Source organism: Rhodnius prolixus, unplaced genomic scaffold (genome assembly GCF_049639745.1).
Source record: "Rhodnius prolixus isolate KJV_2025 unplaced genomic scaffold, Rpr scaffold_8, whole genome shotgun sequence".
Classification (NCBI taxonomy): Eukaryota; Metazoa; Arthropoda; class Insecta; order Hemiptera; family Reduviidae; genus Rhodnius; species Rhodnius prolixus.
Genome location: NW_027411593.1, coordinates 1,000,822 through 1,021,665, shown reverse-complemented (window position 1 = coordinate 1,021,665; position 20,844 = coordinate 1,000,822). Strand labels below are relative to the sequence as shown.

Genomic DNA, 20,844 nt, shown 5'->3' with positions numbered 1-20,844 from the left:
TTATCTAGACAACAGCTACCCTCCTTCGAGCCCCTGTCTCTCTTCCCAACAACCTTACACAATCTCGCCTATCCACGAGATACTCATAACTTTACACCGACCTCTGTACTCTACCAGTCCATTCTACACACTTCTTTTATTATTATTGGCTACTCTAATCAAACTACACAATATTTTACAATGGAATATTACAACGAAAAAACAGTATTAAAAAAAACTTTTTCTGACTCAGAGGACGTGAAAACAGATATTTCCGGCGATTTGAAGGTAATTAAACAAGAACCTTCCAAATAAAGAGATAATTATTCCATAACTCGATCAGTGAGCAGCTTGTTACGCAGATGTGAGCAGCATTATCATATTTCTTTCTTTTTCTTTAATTAACACATTAACAACTCTAACGATATTGAGATTATATCTGAACTAGCTCGCTTCACTAACATAATTCTATTAAATAAGTATTTCGTCTGGCGTCAGGACTGGATACCAGAGACATAGACTTCATGTGCGCCCTGCACAAAATAATTCAAAGAGAAAAACTGTTAATGCAAATGCTAGCAAGTGATAGGTTCGCTTAAATTTTTGTACTGCTGCACCCCCTCCCTATACTTCGTGAAATTCATTCGCTTCTTCAGAATTAGATTGTTTATGAAAACATCTGAACTTTACCTATTCCTCTATTAGACCTGTAGCGCTTTTCTCAGCATATTGCTCATAGAGGTTCTAATCTTGTTTGTTTACATCGGGAGTGGCCAAAACGTGGGCCATGTGCCAAATGTGGCGCATTGGATGATTAAAACTGGCGCAAGCAAGTTCCAAGCTTATCTCAGTTCCAAAAAATGTGGCCGAGTTATCACAGACTCTTTGCAAATAAAGCACCGTCATGATGCGATCACCTTCTCGTACTGGAAATCATTTTTGGCTATTATAGATTGGTGCTTCATTAAATTAATTTAACTGCGTGATAGTTATTCCTTTTCCTTCTTAAGAGAAGCAGATTCTATTCTTATCTCTATTTATCAACCGATCGTTAACTATGAACGAAAGATGGCATAAAAAGTTTTCGAGTTATGTGGCGCAATTGAACTCGTCTTTAAAAGAATTGACACTTGGTAAGCAAAAGTGGCCACCCCTGATTTACAGGTTAGTGTAATCTAGAAGTTACAACTTTTATAAGTCCTGAAGTAATGAATAAATTTCACAAAATGTTGCTCTTAGGCAAAAACAAGACTTGGAGTTTCACTTTAGTGTAATGAATGTACGGTAGGTTATGACGAATGGTAGGTACTTTGTCCTGAAAAAAAATTGATGTTAATTCCTTGTGAACTTTAGTAAGAGAAATGACAATTATTCGCACTAAATATGTTTTAGTATTTGCTATTTGGAATTTTTTTGTTAATCAGAAAAAGTACTTACGAGTTTATTTTTCATTAAGTTAAATTTAATGCTGCGTTTATTTCGCGCCCCCCCCCACTCACAAAGTACTTATCGCATTTTTTAAAGGAAATTCGATCAGGAAAATTCAAATTTGGAACAAATCTCATTAAAATGGTAATTAATGCGAAGAGTTGGTCTTGACCACTGATTCATTAAATTGCTTCTTTTATTTATTTTTATCATTATTATTTTTTGTGTAGTAACTACTAATGAGTAGTGAGACTGGAATTACGCTTGGAAGGGTTAAATATATATATTTTTTTTATTATTCAAATGTCCTTAGTAGAAATAAGAAGCGTCCAAGTATTCATTGCAACAAGGCTATATGCAAATGCTTTTTCAGCTACTTATTATTTATCCGAAGTGTGGGAGCACCAGAGAAGTGCATCTTCTGTTGGAGAAGATAACTGAGCAGTCGTTATTCAGGAACCACCATGACTGCAGAGGAGGCATTACTGGAGCCGAAGAAAGGCGGGCAGATTATTGCTACAAAAGACCCCTCAGATCGGCCGCTCTTTGAACTCCAGGTAGATCCAATCGCCACATTTAGAGCTAATTCCTAACAGCCTCAAAGCACCTCTAGCCAGTAGTTTTTCAATTCACCTGATGGTGTCAGAAAAGATTACATTTTACATAATTCATGCATTATAGTTAAACAATTTCTTTATCGTGATTGACATTAAATTGGTAATTAGTTGGTTGTACAGTTCGTGTTTAACCTTTTAGATTAACTGCTGATGTTTCGTTGTGATTATTTGGGTTGACTGCTGATTGTTGAAAAATCTGTGAATCTTTTTGCTATGAAGTCATTTCCTGTAGTTTTCTTTTGTGTGTCGTTGATTTCATTACTTTTGTGTTGGGGAAATCGAGAGAATGGTGGTTCTCAGCACTGAGTAAAAAGAGTTCGGAAGTGTTTTTGTTAACTGTATGTAAGAGGAGTGGTTGTAACAGAATTTAGATTTAAACAATTCACCAAAAATATCTGCTTTGAGGATCCCTGAGTGAGAGGAAGTGGTTGGTCTGTGCGTGTGTCCACCGTAACTCAAAAACAGTTTAAATTGAGTACAGGTCAACGAGGATGCCACTTCAAAATCGCTCAACCGGAAGCTTTTTTAACCAAATTTTCAGTTTTTTTAGATTTTCTCGAAAATTGCTCCGATTTACTTTAAACCAGTGTCTAGTAGCTGCAAAAAAATAAATCAACTTTAAACTAAACGATGTGTCAAATTTGATTAAGGGCACTTATGAGAGAGGAGTTAGTTGATTCTTCCTAAAGTGATGAGAATTTAATATACAATGAATTTAACATTCGGAGTTATTCTGAGAACTTAGAGAATTGCAGCAAGAGAGATAACTGCTCTGAAAATGGGTTAACCTTCAAGGTTGAGCTTTAGTTGATGGTAGCTCTCTCTGTGAGGCTTTTCTACAAAAAATCATTTTTTCGCACTCACGGGACCTCAAAACGGATATTTCGGTTAACGACTTGAAATCACACTTCAGGGTACCTGATTTTATCCAACCTTTGGCAGCAAAACAAAACTAGAATTTGAACTTCCTACGATTTTACGATTTATTTTTTGATTTAGTTGATCACACACGTGCTAACCTGACAGCCAGAATTATGTTCAGACAGATAAAAAACTTTTGTTTGCTTAATTAGGATTCCTCAAAACGTCTATTTGCGGTGAAAACTTGAAATCTAAAATCTGCACTAATACATAACCTTCTCTTAATAGCAGCAAGCGAAGGTATAATAGTTGTTGAGACCACAGACAGACGTTGGACTGAATTTGATTTACTTTCTAGCAACTTAATCAAAATGGAGTTGGAAAATTCGCGGGGAGAAGTGACAATAAATATTTAGACGACGCTTTGGACAATTTGCACACTATTTTAAAGGACCGAGCAAATAAAAAGAAGAAGAATAAATTTAAATACTGTGGTGAGTAATGTATACTTCCAAAGTCTCATTAGATACAGTATCTATAGATTTACCATCCTTTTAAACTAATTTTTTTAAATGTTAAGAGGCCTGTCGCCCTGCGATTCAGTTTGTATAACCTCTCTTTAGGCTCTGACAAAAAGGTCTGTAATGCTTCATTTTCCGTTTGTAAATAATTCCCCGAGATTTCCCCCACTAACAATTTCAAGGTTCGAGCGATTTTCTTCAAACTTCGGATTTCAGAAATACAAACATCATTAATACAAACTGCAATGGTTAGCCAAACAGCCCAAATTTTCTTTAAATTTCAACGATTCGGATGCCTCTGGTGTCCTTCTTCAGCAACTGAGTTGTGAAGCTAGGGAAGATGAAACGTTTCTCACTATGAAAACGCCCAAACACCACATTGAAATGACTTTTTTGAGATATCCGCTATCTCAGATCGTCAAAGCGTGAAATATCTCAAACAAGAAAAATCCCTAATAGCTATCACTAATATGAAATTTAATTAGTCAGTGAGGCGCCACGGTAGCCGAGCGGTTAGCGGCGAGACCTGCAAAGCTAATAATGCGTTGTGGTACTGGGTACGATTCCCAATCATAGGCCTTGAATTTTATTTAATGGTTAATAAAAGAAAATAACAGTAAAGTATGTTTACTAGTCGCCTCCGTCCACGTCACCTAAATGGTAGTTGGACGCTAAGCCCCGCCTGAAAAAATAGGCGATTACTTTACTTTTTTTAATTAGTCAGTGACACTAAATCATTTGTCAATGTGTTAATTTATATTGCTGTCCAGAAATGTGTTTTAACTCTCACTGAATATATTTCTATTTTACAGGAATTTACTTTACAATAATCTCGTTAGTGTTAAGCTTCATCTGCGCTGTCTTCATGATTGGCACCAACTGGTTTGACACAACGATACAGAAGGTGAGACATAAAAGTTAGGTTGTTGCCCTTTCATGCACCATTTTTATTTCGCTATAGACCTACTGCAAACAAAACTATCTTGGATGGGGGTGAAGTGACGCGTATCATTCCTAACAGTTTTCTGGCTGATGCCCTCCTTCAAGGCCCCATAACCATGAGTTAACTTTTGTGAAACCCATTAATATTTTATAGCTGTTTGTGAAGTATGAATTTTCACGACTACTTTTGTCACTAATTGCTATGTAAATTGTAAAACACAAATATTCACAATCCTCCCTTATTACAACTGAACCAAATGCAGGTAAAAACATAAATGAAATGAAATTTCTAAATCCAATAAAAAATTAAAAGTTGTTATCAAGAAGTTATCAGATCGTAGAAATAAAGCTGTGATAAAAAAATATGTTCGAGTATTAAAAAAGCCACGAGCTGCAGAGAGACTCAAATAAACAACTAATTATAGATTAAGGAACAAAATATAACTTCATCTCTCTTAGAAGGGGTAAATTTTTCCTCTGTCGGCGTGAATATGTAATAGACTAGAACTGGAAGTGAGTGCCCGCAGATGCAGTTGTTTTATGAAGCTTGTCACAGTGTGAGGCCGACTAGAAGTGATAACATGTTACATATGTATATTTAACAATTGAAGTTCAAGTTTGTTACTGATAGTGATTCTGGTTAAGTCAAGTAACTCGTCATGTTACTACAGGATAAGTTTTGTGGGTTGCAGTGGTATAAAGATGTGCCTGATGCGAAATTTGACGCAAGCGAGATTTACAACAGTACTTTCTTTCACGCAAGAACTACATAAACTTACCGTTGATGATTTGCCCTACGATATTTCCTAACCAATAATCAAATGTCTTGCGAACGTCCATAACATCATCCAACAGGATATTTTAATGGTTGAAGCGGAAAATTGTGGAATGGTGTGAAAAAGATGAAATTTCAAATTTGTTTTTTAACCTTTAAGGTGGTCCAATTGGAGGTTAGGTTTGTTAGTGGTGACGACTTACGTAGTTTCAAGTTTTCTTAAATTGCAATAATAATTTTTTTATTTCAGTTTTCATTTGTGACGATAACCATACATGTTTGCAGATAATTACCATTTCCAATGGAACGTTCATCTACAGGTTGTGGCGATACACTGACGTCCAGCTCATTGTCAGTATATATATATTCAACTACACTAATGTGGAAGCAGTTCTCGCAGGAAAAGAAAAACCAGTTCTGAAAGAACTTGGCCCTTACGTTTTCAAGTAATTTTTTCTCTCATACATTTCATTTATAATCACTTTCTGTATGATTCTGGTTAGAGTGGTTCCTCATTCACAGAAACGATCTTACCAAGTGAGCCTAAAAAATCTAAGGCCTAAAATACGAATTAAACCTGTTCTATTGAGGTTAATTTCAAGGTTTCATAATTTTTTCTGACACATTCCTGTTAGAATAGAAAATCCATTTGAATTCTGCAAAACGTTCAACAATTTAAAATTATAATCAGGTATTTCTAGATGTATCTCTTTGCAAAACGCTATCAAAGCGGAAGCCTTCCTAGTGTAAGCTTTAAAATGTTTATAACTAATATGACTTAAAGCTAAATATTGTGAATAAGTAAGCTCCATTCGGTATTAATAGGTCAAGTCTTTAACCATGTTCCAAACAGATGGTGTTTAACGATGGGTAAAGAAATGACCAAGAAGTGGTAAAATTTATTTTAAGAAAATCTATGTGACTCGAGCTCGACTTTCTTTAACTACAATTTTCGAGTAAGAACATTTTAGTACATTCAAATTGACCTGGTTGGAGTGCCATAGGTAAATAGCTGGAAATAAGCCGGAGGGGAAAGCCGCCCTGTATTATATAGAGCCTTGTTGCTTAGGCAGTTTACTTTTAATAAATTTAGAAGTGAATATACCTGGAAATAAACTTGAATTTCTAATGTGCAATGAATCTTTTTATTTATTTAATTTATAAAAATTTATTTATTTATTTTCTACTTTTCATTATGAAACCGAAAACTGGTTTTTAGCTTTTCTATTTATTTATCTGCTTTTAGTTTTTTATCATTTTAATTTTTAAGGTTTACTTGGTTTCAGGTTCTTTGTATTTGAACTAGTTATTTCCTTGTAATTATCATGGGTCATATTTTATATTTGGAAAAGATTTGTGGGTACACATAATTACTGATACTGTATTTCTTGACTGATCGCAGGCAGAACATATCCAAGTGGAATGTACATTTTCATGACATTGAAAGGATTACCTATTCAGAAAATATTAGCACCGCTTTTCTGCCTGAAGAATCCAATGGATCCTTGGAAGATGTTTTCTGTTCGCCGAATTCATTGGTCATTGTAAGTGAAGATACGTTAGTGATTTTGTTGATGAAAGATTAGAAAAGATTAATTCTTATTAGCGATCGTAATATCAAGATTTGTTGGAATTGTGAAAAAATCAAAATCGGCAAAATGCTCCTGTGACTTTTCTTTGCTGATTTTCCCGCTTTTTGGCGATTTCCCCCAAATATGCTCATTGCCCAAATAGATTTATAACTTTTGTTTCAATCATTTTCCCAGAAATTGCTTCATAAGGAAGTTGAACCCAACAAACCAACAATACATCTTAGCTTTACAGGTCTCGCCTCTAGCCGCTCGGCTACCGTGACGCCCTAGTGATAATAATACGAAAGTGGAAAAGAGGAAATGAAGGCACCACAAATATCAGTATATCCGTCATATGAGTATGTGGGCAGAAATCACTGTGAATGTAATAACTGAGGACAATGGAAAATAAGAACTAGCAAATTTAAAACAACAAAATAATTTGGCGAAAGAGGAAATTGAGAACATACCTAGACTTTGTCCACTGATTGTTCGAATTTACTGGGAGAAGAGAAATTGGAAGAACTTGAAATTGAAATCAACAATATTCAGTAGGATATTACAAGTTTGATGGAGGTAAAAATGGAACGAAAGAACAGTGAGAGGTTTATGCATTCTGCTGCTCATAACATCAACAAGAAGTGGGCTTTTTAGTATCAAACGTGGACAAGAACTCGATTCTAGAGTTTAATGAGACAAATAGCAGAGTATTCATTTTGATATTGAGAAAATTAAATTAATCACAATAGTTGGATCACATGTACCACAGCAGAAGCTGAAGGAAAAACCAAGTTCTGTGTTGATCTGGCACTAGTGCATGTTGGAAGTTTCAAAAGAAAGAACTGTAGCATATATAGTGATTAGGGATTTTAACGGTCGCGTTGAGAAGAAAGGATATTGGGTAATTTTCTTCTGGAAGAAGGTACCTGCCTTATGGATTTCTCTTTAGTCAGCTACTGATTGTAGGCATCTCTTTGTTTAATAGGAATTTGAAAAGTATATGGGCGTGAAAACCATCAAAAGGGCACAATTTTGAGGTTTATTGTTTTTGTCATTCAACCACACATTGAATGTCTGGGAAGTATAAGAGGGAATGAATGTTTATTGCAGAACAATAAATTGAACATTTTCAAAGCAAAGTAGAAAGAACTAGAAAATGAAATTATGAAATTCAAACTATTGTGCCAAGCAAATACATCGTATAGTAGCATCGAGTTTTACTGATAGAGCGAATTGTCTGATCAAGTTTGATAGAATTCAGGAAAGGTGTGATTCTTTCTAGAATGACGGAAATGTTAATATATATGACGTTTGTGGTGCCTTCATTTCCTCTTATCCACTTTCTTTATTATTACCACTAAAATTTGATGCCACAGCTCTTGAAATAGTCTAAATTTTATTTAAAACAGAATTATGGGTCATGTTAAGTTAACAGCATTAGACTGTTGCATATTAATATGAAAGAAGGTCTCCGGAAGTCATATCGAGTAGTTTATATGGCAACTAATTAGTTGAGCCAATAAGAAAAGAGTTATCTATATAGAAATAAAATAGATTGCCTTCCTGGAAGATGAAGTAACACGCTATCTCTAACAACACTCTTGTAAGATTGTTCAAACAATGAGGAAATTACGCATTTGCAACTATATCTATATCTATATAATTGTTTCGGATTAATTTAGATAAACATTTTCAAACTTGATTAATCTGGCAACAGTGAGTAAAGTAACGGAATGTGTGCTTGGAGCCTAAGAGTCGCTGTAACATTGGGAATGTAGTCGCTGCCATTAGGCTACTGGGGAGCCACATTAGATCCATATGGGTCTCGGTGGCGTAGGCCTTAAGGTCGCCCTTCGAGAATCTAATCTACTAGGCTACTGTCTGGAAATACAGATTGTTGTTTCCATGACTTGATGAATGAATTTTCCTTCTTATTCTTCAAGTTCTGTATCAACTGCGGCTACTCAAATCCTAGATAAGACTGGTAGAACCTCTAAATCACCTTTAAACTAGCACGTACCAAAATTTTGGTTTCAGGCTTTAATTAACAGCATTAAAGATTCGAGCGTGTTCATTCAACTGATTGTCGCTACAATGCTTAAATCTTTTGATGCTGAACCTTTTTGGAAATTATCAGTTCGAGAATTTATCTATGGTTACGATGAGAAAGTGAAAGTTTTTTCAAACATAATAGCGACACTGGATCAAGAAGAAACACCGTCCACCGGCTTTCTTGCAAACGTAATCGCATTTCTTCTCTTCTGCTTTAATTATTTGATAAAGTACCTTGGTATGTGAAAAAAATAACTTCATTTTAGAGAATAGGTCTTCTCCCGGATGAGATTACTATAGGTACGGGAGTTCCTGATCTGGGGAAGAGAGGCATAATACAGAAGTATAATGGTAAAGAAACAATGGAAGCTTGGGAAGGAGATGAGTGCAACAATATAACTTCATCGGATGGAATTCTACTTCCGGCGGAGACTGTTAGATCTGGAAAGACACTTTACTTCTTCAGAAGAGACTTCTGCCGAAGGCTTCCATTAGATTTCGAGAAATATACTATGGTAAGTTGAACGTCGTAAGTATTGAATAAATATAGATTTTCAATTTTGTATTTGTCAATCTAAATATCCGTTTTGAGGTTCTCTGAATATCAGTTTTTTTCTTTTTGGCGCGTTGACTTCCTTGGTCATTAGCGCCTGAAACAGTGGTGTTTACAAACTGACCAGTGTGGCAGTGAGGCTGTCTGAGGAGTAGGGCTTGAACATGACTTAAAACGAAAAAACTATTGGCTGTTTCGGCACCTATCAAGGGAATCGCCATGGAATAAATGTTTAATAAATGTTACAGATGTACACTTTACTATCAGTATATCATGTTTAAATATTATTGTTGCAGCCGTTTTAGTTAAATTCAGAATTTGTGATAGCCCCTTTTTTTTTATCAGTTTTATACAAGTGCCCTTTATTCTATCTTCATTTTCTTTTTTGAGAAAAATGATACTTATTAAGTTACAACTACAACTAAGAGGTTCTATAGATCGTAATCTTGTAAATATCAAATCAAGTTTTAAAAAATCAGAGCCTCAAAAAAGAAGATGATAAACAAGGCCACAGGTTCTCCATCTCTGATGTTTAGTTTGTTTTTGTCTGCCTCGAACGCCAAGCTGGAAGTATTGAATTGGTCGCCAGCCAATCGGCACGCCATTGCTACAGTTCCTATTTGTGCTTGTACAACTAAACTGTACGGACTTTATTATTTAGAAAGCAAAAAATTCAGGTAACGCCACTTGTTGCACTTTGTTCTGTTATCTATTGTTTCAGATGGCTCAGGGTTATCCAGTCAAGAGATACAAACTGCCGGATCATATGTTCTCCTATGGTAGGAATTTTTCGCACAATTATTGTTACTGCCGTGGTGGAGTTTGCCCGCCTTCGGGTATTTTCTATCCCTCACCTTGCTATTATGGTACTTAAATAAAATCTTGATAATTATTAGTTTTCTCTTAAGTCGTAATTTTCATTATGAGAATATTGATTCATTATTGTTCAGATGGACCGTTTTTCATTTCCAAACCACACTTCATGGACGGAGAAAGATTCCTGCTGGACGATGTGGTAGGGCTTAATCCAGATCCGGAAAAGCATAGTTCTTATGCTGATGTTCATGTAAGTTATCTACTTCCGCCACTTTCGCTTACTCTCAACGTTCTTACTTAGACATATCATTCAAACAAAATATTTATATTTAATTCTTTGCCAACGTCTATACGTACAGAGTAAAATAATATTGGAACTTCACAGAGAACTCCATAGTACAACGTATGTAAGTAAGTATATATGTATGTAAATAATAAATATTCATGAATAATTATCGCGTTTGATAGATCGTAATGTTCGCCTTAACCTAGAAATATCTGTGTTCAATATAATTTGGGAATCTCACCAATTAAGGCGACCAACAGTCCCCGAAACGTCAAGAAATAATAAAGAAATTGCTCTCCAACAAAACTGATAAAAATGTCTTATTAATAAGTATTAAATTTGACTGAATAATGTTTCGATTTGATTCATTCCTCAATATTGTTGTTTGCTCTAATGATTAATTAATTTTTAATTAAAGAGAACAATTTAAATTTTAATTTTTGTTAGACTTTTTTTCTTTCAATCTACTTTCTTGTACGAGTACGAGATGTTCGTAAAGTACAAGTACAAAATACTTGTGACAAGTAGTCACTCACAAGTATCACAAAATTATCACCTGAAGTCTAGATCCATGAATTTAGTGAAATTGTTTTCTACTGTGTTGTCACAGTTGTGATGATCCAACAAGATAATGCCAATCAGGATGAAAATCTTTTTAATAGGTTTTACATCAAAAGATGAACAGGTCATTCAGGTAGCATTTCTTTAATATGTAATATTTTTACAGGAATTAGGAGTAGTTTTGGGTGCTACACTGAAATTGCAGTTAGGCATCACCTTGCACAAAGCTCGCTACGTGAAAGCCTTGCATAAACTGAAAGAAGGATTGGCGCTGCCCATTGCGTGGGTGCACCTGGTGAGTCTGTCACATTGTTCACTCGTCAGTTTGCTTGAGGAGAAGATTGCATTCAAGTGCACAGTCTGTGCCAAGCAGCACCTCAGACTTCTGAAGTAGTCAACAAGTTCGCCTAAATGAGGAGCATTTTCATTTTCAAATCTGGCAATGTCACTCACACGACTTTCCCTTTCCTTTTTCTTAAGGAACAAACTTATTTTCTTCGAACTCGCAACGTTTGAACCATATCGTACTATATACTCTAACTAACTGCGAACATATCGTATGGGGCATCCACTAATTCCCAGATTGTGTAGCTATATGTCTAGAAGCCCTCAAAATAATATGTTTAGTTTATAAAACCCTTAATTACCCCTAAAATGCCTCTGGGCCCTACCACAACTCCTAATCCTCAACCCTTCTCCAAGAATAAAACAAAGTTCACAAGAGTAATTATTGAAGTGATAAGCGGGACCATTTTTGAAGAAATCTCAATGTATAAGTTCCATTGGAAAAGATTTTCTTAGGAAAACGGGAACGTCGTTAGAGGGCAAAGATGGTTAAAAAAAAAAGCTGAATCACTGGAGTGATTGGTCGAACTGATTGGACGTGAAGTTTAATAAATGCGCGGCCATTATCTTCTCCAGGGCGAAACCCTTGCCTCTTACACTCTGAGAGATTCTGGCCCAAATTTATGGGGTTTGCGTTTAGGCAATTCGAGGATTCTAAAACCCTCAAATTTCGTAGATTACTGCCTTGCCAGGTCTTATGTTTGCCAATTAAATTTTTAGTACATATTGTTCATTCAAGAATTGAAATTGCAAGAGTAAGTCGGTAAGTGTTGCGCAGATTTATTCATTCGACCGCCTTGAAAAATTAAAGGATACCTCCTTCTGTTCCAGGGTTCCACAAATTTGACTGGAGAGGCCAACTCGTTGATCTACCATCTGACGTACACTGCGCCAATGCTCAAACTCTCTTTGCAGTGCGGATTTCCTCTTTTATTTCTATTGTTGCTCACTAGATTATTTTTCTATTTTAGTAACTGTTCTGCAGTTAGATCAACCATATGTAGAAGTATATATTCATGTAGATAAGATTAGTTTATGCAATTAATAAAGATAAATAAAAAAGTAAATTATTATTTATCCTAAAAAATTGAGGAATTATTGGGCATCAGCTGATATTTTCTAGGTGTAACAAGTGAGTACATTAGAATTTATTAAACTTTTCCTACTCTAGGAAGAGTCCTCTACTTCCCCCTCTCCCAAATCTGACGTGAACTCTTGGTCAAAGAACAGGCAAAGTTATAGCACACAGTACGCATGACGAGCATTCTAAGTTCAAAGGTGATATTTTTTAAGAAAATAGCGACAAAAACTAAGAAGTAAGTAAAGCACCACTTTTGATTACTCATCAATATCAAATAGAACCTACTGTGATTTTACCTTTCTTAATGATTATGCTGTATACTCATTTTCTCAAACAAAAACGATTCGTCGAACCACTTGTACTTACTCAAGGCACCTCGATGTTTATTTACGCAAAAACCCACCTGCAATAACGTCTGCGCTAACCCCTTCATCAATTTAGCCGAAGAAAGAAAACTTGACAACATAAGGGCCAACTTCCTTCAGAACTGGTTTCTCCATACCTGCGAGAATGAAATGAATTTGAGATGAAATTAATACTTAATATTAGTATAATAAAATTTGTTGATTTTCACAATTGATTAATTTATTGCCGTTTGTGGGAAGAAAGTTGGCGTTGGGGGAGATTTTTAGATTTTGAATTTTCATCGGGAAAAAAGGTTACTAGAGGGTGTGTGTGTGTGTGTGTGTGCGTGAAAACAAACTAACTTAAAAATTGAAATTTACAGGAAGCTGTTGCGTTCGATTGGGGCTGTCCAGAGGTTTTTCACTGTCTGCGGTTTGTTTATTTACATCAACTATCTCTGCATTTTTCTGTTATGAGTGTTAAGGGGTTGGATTATGTACGGGTCTTTAGACGGGGATACCCACAGAGACGTCATGATCTCTGAAAGAGAGCATAATCTACTATCCCACGGGTTTATATTGATGTCACCAACTCCCGTAAGACTTTTGCTCTCTCGTCTGGGCCCGACCGTAAAAAAGTTCTTTTATTTTTAAACCTCTTTCTAGGATTATTACTTGGTATTTCTTATTCCTTGTAAAGAACATGATAAAGTTTCTCCTCTTGCATCTCGAATCTATCCTAGAAAGTAATACTGGATTTATCTTACCAACTATATTCTAATTTCTGTATGTGTGCTGAGACAGTTTTTATGCCACCGCTCTCTGCAGTTCATTCTATGTAATCACTTCATATTTTCTACTTTGACGAACAGATCCGACGATGCCAAGATTTCCAAATGATTCTACTGCTTGTGTATCTGAGGGTGTTTTAATTTGGTACGTTCCTGAAGTGAATAAACTCTAGAAACGGTGGCATTGAACAAAGATGGTTAATAATCTGCCGTTTCTGCTCTGTTGCTTTATTAGCATAATTGCATTAACTTTGGAGGAGGAAAATACAGCGATTGTAAGATCTTTACCGAAAATGTTTAAGAAACAATTTCCTGAATAATTTCTGGTCCGGTTGTGTAAGAAAGAACAATATTTTTGGTCAATGATACGCTCCGCGGGACACAAGAACATCATGAAAAATGTAATAAATAAAAGTGAATCTAAATCTCTGTTATTATTATGTAATTAAAGTCAGTTATCATTACAAATACATATTTTAACTATTCTTTATTCTTATAACTTCTATTTGCTTTACTTCCCCAACAAATATTTCCTTACAAATATCTTTACATTTTTAGGGTAAGTAGTCCAAAATTTAAATTTGAAATAATTAGTAATCATTTTTCGTTTGCTTTAAAAAGTACACTTGTACTTTGCATGCATATTTGGCCGAATCTGCCTTTTTTTAAAAATTTTGGTGTGATAGATACATATAACTATAATTTTTCTGGAACTTTTATTTGAAACACTTTCCTAGGAAAATTTTATTGGAGGCACTTTTGGGTAAAAGAGGTGGCTAGACTTACCTCTAAAGTGCCACTGTTCTGTCTGGCCATTTATATAGTACTAATAAGGCTAATATTTGGGACTGAATTTCTAAATTTAAAGAAAATTTATTGCCTGGATTTATCCGCAAACAGCAAATGATTTTATTTAAACTTTGCGTAGTGATTACTAACCCATAAATATAAAACTTTTACAAGGCAAAATTTTCCCTAAAATTAAGTGAACTTTGAGAATAGTTTAAGAACTAGTCGTGTGAGGTTCTTAGATAGAGTATTTTTTCCAGGTATTTATCTATAATAGAATAGACTGAAAGACGAATAGTTTTATGAAATGTTCATAGAGTGCTCTGCCTTCTCTGTTCCAAAACGGCGTCAATAAGGGCCCATAGAAGCATGTCACAAATATTATTTGACCAACACTAATACTGGATGATTGAAAGTTCAAAAAACCGATAATGAGGGCAGAGAAGAATTTCTGTTATTTCAGGGCTCTAGGTTCTATTCTTACATTTTCTGTAAACTCGCAATACCGAATCTTATTTCATTGTAAAGATTTTGTTTTAGTTTCAGAGCGCACAATTTAAAATTTTATAACTCAAGTAATACTCGTTAATTGAAAGAAACAAGCACCATCAGACCCTTTGTCTTTACTCACTTTTGCCAACGGACCCAAGTCGATTTATCCCATCTCTGTAAAAATGATCTCAGCATTCAAGGAACTAGAAAAATGCCCTTTTTGCCTGTCCTCAGAGATGCATAAAGTTTACTAGATCCTTGAAAAGGTGATAATCAGTTTGCGGGAGAAATGAAAGTTTCGTGGAAAAAATATTCTCTAAAACAATCTTATCTAGAAAAATTATCGATCTATGTATATTTGCAATGAGCTAACGAACTATTAAACTACTGAGAAAAGTAAAAATAAAATTAAAATGAAAAATCGATTCATTAGATTGGCCTTTACTGTTGGATGCTTGTGTTCAAAAACGATTTACCGAATCTCAAGGATGGAAACATCCGTTATTAGATTCTGCTGGCTCATACAAAAATGGTAAAAACTTTATTTTTTACTCAGGCGAAATCTTGACGGATATTTTTAGTGAAATCTCAAAATGAAATCTGCTCGGTCGCCATACTTTTGCCGACTAGTAAATAGCAAGGGATGTTATTGTAGTTGTAGGGCAGTTAGTGATCACCAAGAGCAGCATCTGTGCTGCTTTCCAATAGTGTAGTGAAACAGTTGTACAGGAGTTGATCGTTAAAAGCTGCCCAAAAAATCTCTGGTTAAAAATACAATTTTAACAATTTAGTAATAGAAATTATTTATTTTATACATAAATTCGGAGTTAGCTTCTTAAGAAGTGCAGTGATTGTGTGTTCACAGGAGATTTGTGCATGCAAGTCAACCTATTCAAGCTGAAATTTCAGAAAATTCAGAAAAGACATTGTGGAAACGCTGTCACTGATTAAATAAAATGGGCGGAACAATCCATTTATATAATAATAATAATAATAATATCATGCAAAGTAAAACCATTTTACATGAATTAAAACGTTTAAAAATTGTGGCCAAAAGTACGAGTATAGCCTATTCTGAGTTTTAACTGTTTCCCATGCGATATGGCCTTGTTTTGAGTTGTTTTTAACTTCCATTCAATTTAAGTTTGTTCAGGGAGTTTGAAGTCACGCTAGTTTTATAATAGTGCCCAGTATGGGGGAAGGGTTGTCATCATGGCTGGAAGCTAAATAGTAATCAAATATCTACCAGTCGAACTTGATTACAACTTAGAAAGTAATGGCTGCGTGGAGGGGGCCAGTATAATTCCAACTGCTGTAAAGAATCTGGTGCAATTTATTCATGATTCCCTTGTATTTCTGCTCTAATATGCTGCCAGTGTTAGTGTAAATCTGAGGCAGTTCATCCTAAATTAATTAAAAACTTGCTACAAACTTTTATTCTTAAAGCAACTTGTAACAAATTTAAGTAATTATTCAAATTAGTCAAAGTTTCCGTTGGATGTAAAGAAGGAATATCTCCAAAATCTATCTGGGCAAAGTAGTGCATTAAGTAAGGATGGGATTATGGAAGTTGTAGGGTGACGATTGTCTAGGATATTTGGCTGCTCACCCAGAGGTTGTTGACCAGACGACAACCACACAAGGAAATTGATAAATGAACACAATGTACTTGGAAGATGAAGTTTATTTCGACTGGTTGGACACCTCGAGGTTCATCTCGCAAGATTTGCTAGTAGAGGTGGGATTAAGACAGATTCCCGCTGTCCCTGTTTTCTCCAATCTGATTCTGGACTTGGCGATGAGAAAGATATAAAAATCGAGGAGGAAATGTGTACAATAGACTCATATGCTTTTTCCTGACCCTGATTAACAAGGCGGGGCTTACGGCTGCCAAAGTCAGCTTGCTCGGATTGGAGTTTGGACGATAAGGCTCAGTTTATGGTGAGTCGAGAAGTTAGAAACTGGAGTCTTCTTAGACTTCCAAAGTAAATATAGGTGAGTTTCGAGTAAGCGAACATGAGCAGGTAAAATTATTGATTAACATCGCCCCGTCTCTCTTTACTATCTGACGATGACCTTTCCAAAATAGAGATTTAATCACAAAAGAACTTTTCGTTTACAGTTTAGTTTTCTGTTTTAAATAAAAGATTCGAGTGGGTATTTGGCGGAGACTGTTTGATGTGCGAGATACGAGTTGCGGACTGTTGTCGAGTTCAATTGAGCGGACCTCCGCGTTGCTCTTCGTCCTCTCTGCTCACAACACCGTTCACTTTGCTCTACGATATTGTTTTTTAATATCCGACAAGAAATTGCTTTTCACATTCAATTCATTTTAACTGGGCGAAAAAAAAAATCAGTAAAATGAAAATTTAAATGGAATTTACCATTTTAAATGAAAAATTGCATTTCAATTTGAGAAGGTTAAAATAAACAAAACTAATCTGGTTTAATTACTCACAGGACTTTCACTTACGGCATTTCTCACAATCTTAATTAAAATTTTTAACCAAAGTTTTACGCACTCAAATTTGTGCCCTCAAATAAAAGTTAAATTTAATTAAAATTTCGTATCTTTCAACCCAGTATAATTCCATAAAACAATGACTTTGATGTAATTGAACATCTTTTTCATCATTGATTCATTTAGACATTCTAGTAAACTAAACAAAGGGATAAAATTTAAATTTTATTAGCGCGACTGGAGCACAGAAGTGGTTGCAGCAATATTATAACCTGACAAAGTAAAGGGAATTGCTTTAGTAACCAAAGTTGGCTTTCCCAACTCGTAAAAACACGAAAAATCCCGTTTTAATTCGCTAAATGAACATTCGTCAAGTTTCTTTAGCTATTACCAAAGATAATTATGTTTTGTTTTATTACATTATCTTTAATGGAGAGTATTGTGACGGAGCACAATTGCAAACTTGAGTTGCAAACCTGAAAGATTCGAGGCCCTGTGAGATGTGTTTAATAATTGGTCAGTGTCTGGGATTTTGTCAGCATAATTCGATAAACGGGCAATTCCTAAAAAGTTCAAATATTATTCCTGGTTCAGTGTAGATCAAATCCTTTTTTTTACAAATATTTACTAAGTAAAATTCATTGAAGGGCATTTTAAAGGGGGGGGGGGTGAACGCAAATTTTTTTCTAAAGTGCCATTTAAGTACAATGAATGGCGGTATCATTATGTAATATTTATGGGAATTAAGTAAGTAACAAATTTTGCAAATCTGAAGATAATTCTTGGCACAGAATGGCACCTTTACAGAATATTTTAATGCGATTTCAAAAATTGTTCTAATAAAATTTCTTTAAATACTACACTGTATAAAAACAGATGTATTACTTTTACCAGAAAGTTCATTAAGTGGAATTCTTAGAGAGGGAAGAAGTTACGCCTCTCAATCACGCACCCATCTGCAACCTATTCAAGCTCACGCGGCCGACTAGAAGTCTTAGCTTAAACACAATTAAATTTCGCAATCGGCGTATATAGGAACTACTTTGAGCGTCCATATAGGTTTTCTTCTATTCTACATAAATATTATTGGCTACGAATTGGAAATTATTTGTGTTACACTTTACTATTCAATGTGGCTATAGCAAACAACCCCACCTCTTGTCTTGCTACACAAACTACTTGATTATCATATCAGGAATACATAGAAGGGGAAGCTTTAGGAGAGGAATGGAGCACGCTCCGACACTGATAAAGAACTGCTATCGGCGGGAGAATAGCGAATCATACGAGCGTAAACTGTTTACCGAGTCCCCGGGCTGTCTGGCTCAGAGGTTACCGCCGGGTTGAGACACACTTTGTTCAGTTACTTTCTTTCCTTCCTCAATTCTAATTCACTTCTTTTCTTTCTGGTTTAGAATAATTATGAGTGCATTTCTATCTTCCTAGACCTGCCAGAATATCACTCCCTCACCAATAAAAACACAGTGATAACTGTACTGGATACAGTACAAAAAATGGTGCTCTTACACTTTCATTCAATGATCTAGATTTCACTTTCTTTCACTTCTGGAACATATTTTGTTAACATTTTTGATTCTCCTTTACATTAGAAGTATGTAACTGGAAATATAATGTAGAAAAAAGGTTTATTTTCGTAATTTTTACGATTTAAATTTTTATTGCATTATTCGATAGTTTATCAAATACCTATGGGGGAAAAATGAGTAAAAAAAATTTAAATAGTGTTTTTCCTAGAAATAATGAACAAAAAGAATTGGTTAATCTCATTGGCTAACGGGATGTGTGTAGTAGGCGGAGTGTAGCTGATGACGTAGGGACAGCATGAGCCACTCCCTCACCAATAAAAAGGCAGTTATCAAGTACAAAAAATGGTGCTCTTACAGTTTCATTCAATGATCTAGATTTCACTTTCTTTCACTTCTGGAAGATATTTCGTTAATATTTTTGATTCTACTTTACATTAGAAGTATGTAACTGGAAATATAATGTAGAAAAAAGGTTTATTTTCGTAATTTTTACGATTTAAATTTTTATTGCATTATTCGATAGTTTATCGAATACCTATGGGGGAAAAATGAGTAAAAAAAATTTAAATAGTGTTTTTCCTAGAAATAATGAACAAAAAGAATTGGTTAATCTCATTGGCTAACGGGATGTGTGTAGTAGGCGGAGTGTAGCTGATGACGTAGGGACAGCATGAGCTGTCTACATTGAGTTGTTGTACTGTACACGTCGCTCTATGTTTTCTTAATTATAATTGTGTGTTCTAGACGTCTGTTTTGTTTGAAAAGTTAACAGTGTTTAATGTGTTGTTTTGTCGACATTTATACAAAGTTTCAAGCTGATTGCACGGCTAATTATCATAATATCAGTTAAAATATTTTAACATTTTATTAAGAAAAAGAACTGCGTTTGGATAGATCGTTATAATACATAGGTGGTGGGGAGTGCTGCACTGTCTGTTTGGTGAGTGACTATCTATTTACATGAACTGTGAACTGTGAATAGCTGTGTATTAACTTTATTTCGTCTGTCTGAATATAAAAATTATTAAATATAAATTACGTAATTTTAAAATTAATTTATGCCTAACAGCTTAAAAAATTACTTTAGCCCTAAAGAGACTAAGCTACCTGGTAGGCCGCTGAAAAGGAGTTTAAGCTCTCCTGAAAATATAAATAAAGCCATTAAAAAACATCAGAGCCTATTTGAAGAACCAAATATGGGCACTCCAAAAAAAGGTAGTGATGAAATAGGTAAGATGTCTATGGATAAGGTAATGGCTTCTTTTAGTGCTTTATTAGACTCTAAAAATTATGCGACTAAGAGCGACTTAACACTAATAGAAGAAACAATAAAAGTGGTTAAAGAGGAAAATGTTCTCATGAAAAAGGAAATAGAAATTTTAAAAGTAAAAGATGCTAGAGGAGAATCTCAGCTAAATAATTTGGAAAATTATGTTAAACGTAAAAACCTAATTTTTAGAGGGTTAGATGTAAAAAATGATAGCGATTATAAGAATCAAGTTAGCTTATTCTGTCAAGAAGTTTTAGGAATAGAGGAGAGAAAATTGGATTTAATTGAGGCACATCCTATTGGCCGTAAAACTGAGAAAAATAATGTTATTATAGCTTATTTCTCAACTTATTTGGCTACAGTTTCAATTCTTAAGAGAACAAGCCGTCTGAAAGGGACTCTTTTTGTTGTTCACCGAGATTATTCATATGGAACTAGAATGAGGAGAGCAAAATTGTCTGTGATTAAAAAGGAGGTGCAACGGTTAAATAATAATTTGAAAGTCTCTCTATTAGGTGATCGTATGGCCATAGAACGTCATATTTTCGATTGGGATGATACGAAAGGCTTATTATACAATAATTGTGAAGATGGCGTGAAGAAGCTAATGGATATTTTTCATTTGGACTTAAAATCAACAGTTTTGAGAATGACGTCTAAACCAGATCAGCGTGATGCAAATCTGAGAGGTGTTGCTGAGGCCATGGAAACGAGAAGTTGAGATAAGTCCGTCTGTCAGAAAGGTATTTTAACTGAAAAATT

At 34.9% G+C, this 20,844-nt stretch overlaps 1 protein-coding gene across 2 annotated transcripts; it reads left to right on the top strand.

Moving 5' to 3' along the window:
* Positions 1-252: 252 nt before the first annotated feature.
* On the top strand, positions 253-12,361 carry LOC141450657 (scavenger receptor class B member 1-like). Of its 2 annotated transcripts, XM_074121262.1 has the most exons (11): positions 253-1,964; positions 3,244-3,379; positions 4,219-4,310; positions 5,409-5,569; positions 6,526-6,667; positions 8,732-8,935; positions 9,013-9,261; positions 10,021-10,165; positions 10,250-10,365; positions 11,129-11,257; positions 12,139-12,361. In XM_074121262.1, exons 1-11 carry the CDS (start codon positions 1,872-1,874, stop codon positions 12,331-12,333), a joined length of 1,662 nt encoding a protein of 553 aa, XP_073977363.1. In that variant the 5' UTR covers positions 253-1,871; the 3' UTR covers positions 12,334-12,361. The 2 variants fall into 2 exon arrangements, with proteins under 2 accessions (XP_073977363.1, XP_073977364.1); XM_074121263.1 differs by lacking the exons at positions 253-1,964; positions 3,244-3,379; positions 4,219-4,310 and adding an exon at positions 4,365-5,298.
* Positions 12,362-20,844: the final 8,483 nt, after the last annotated feature.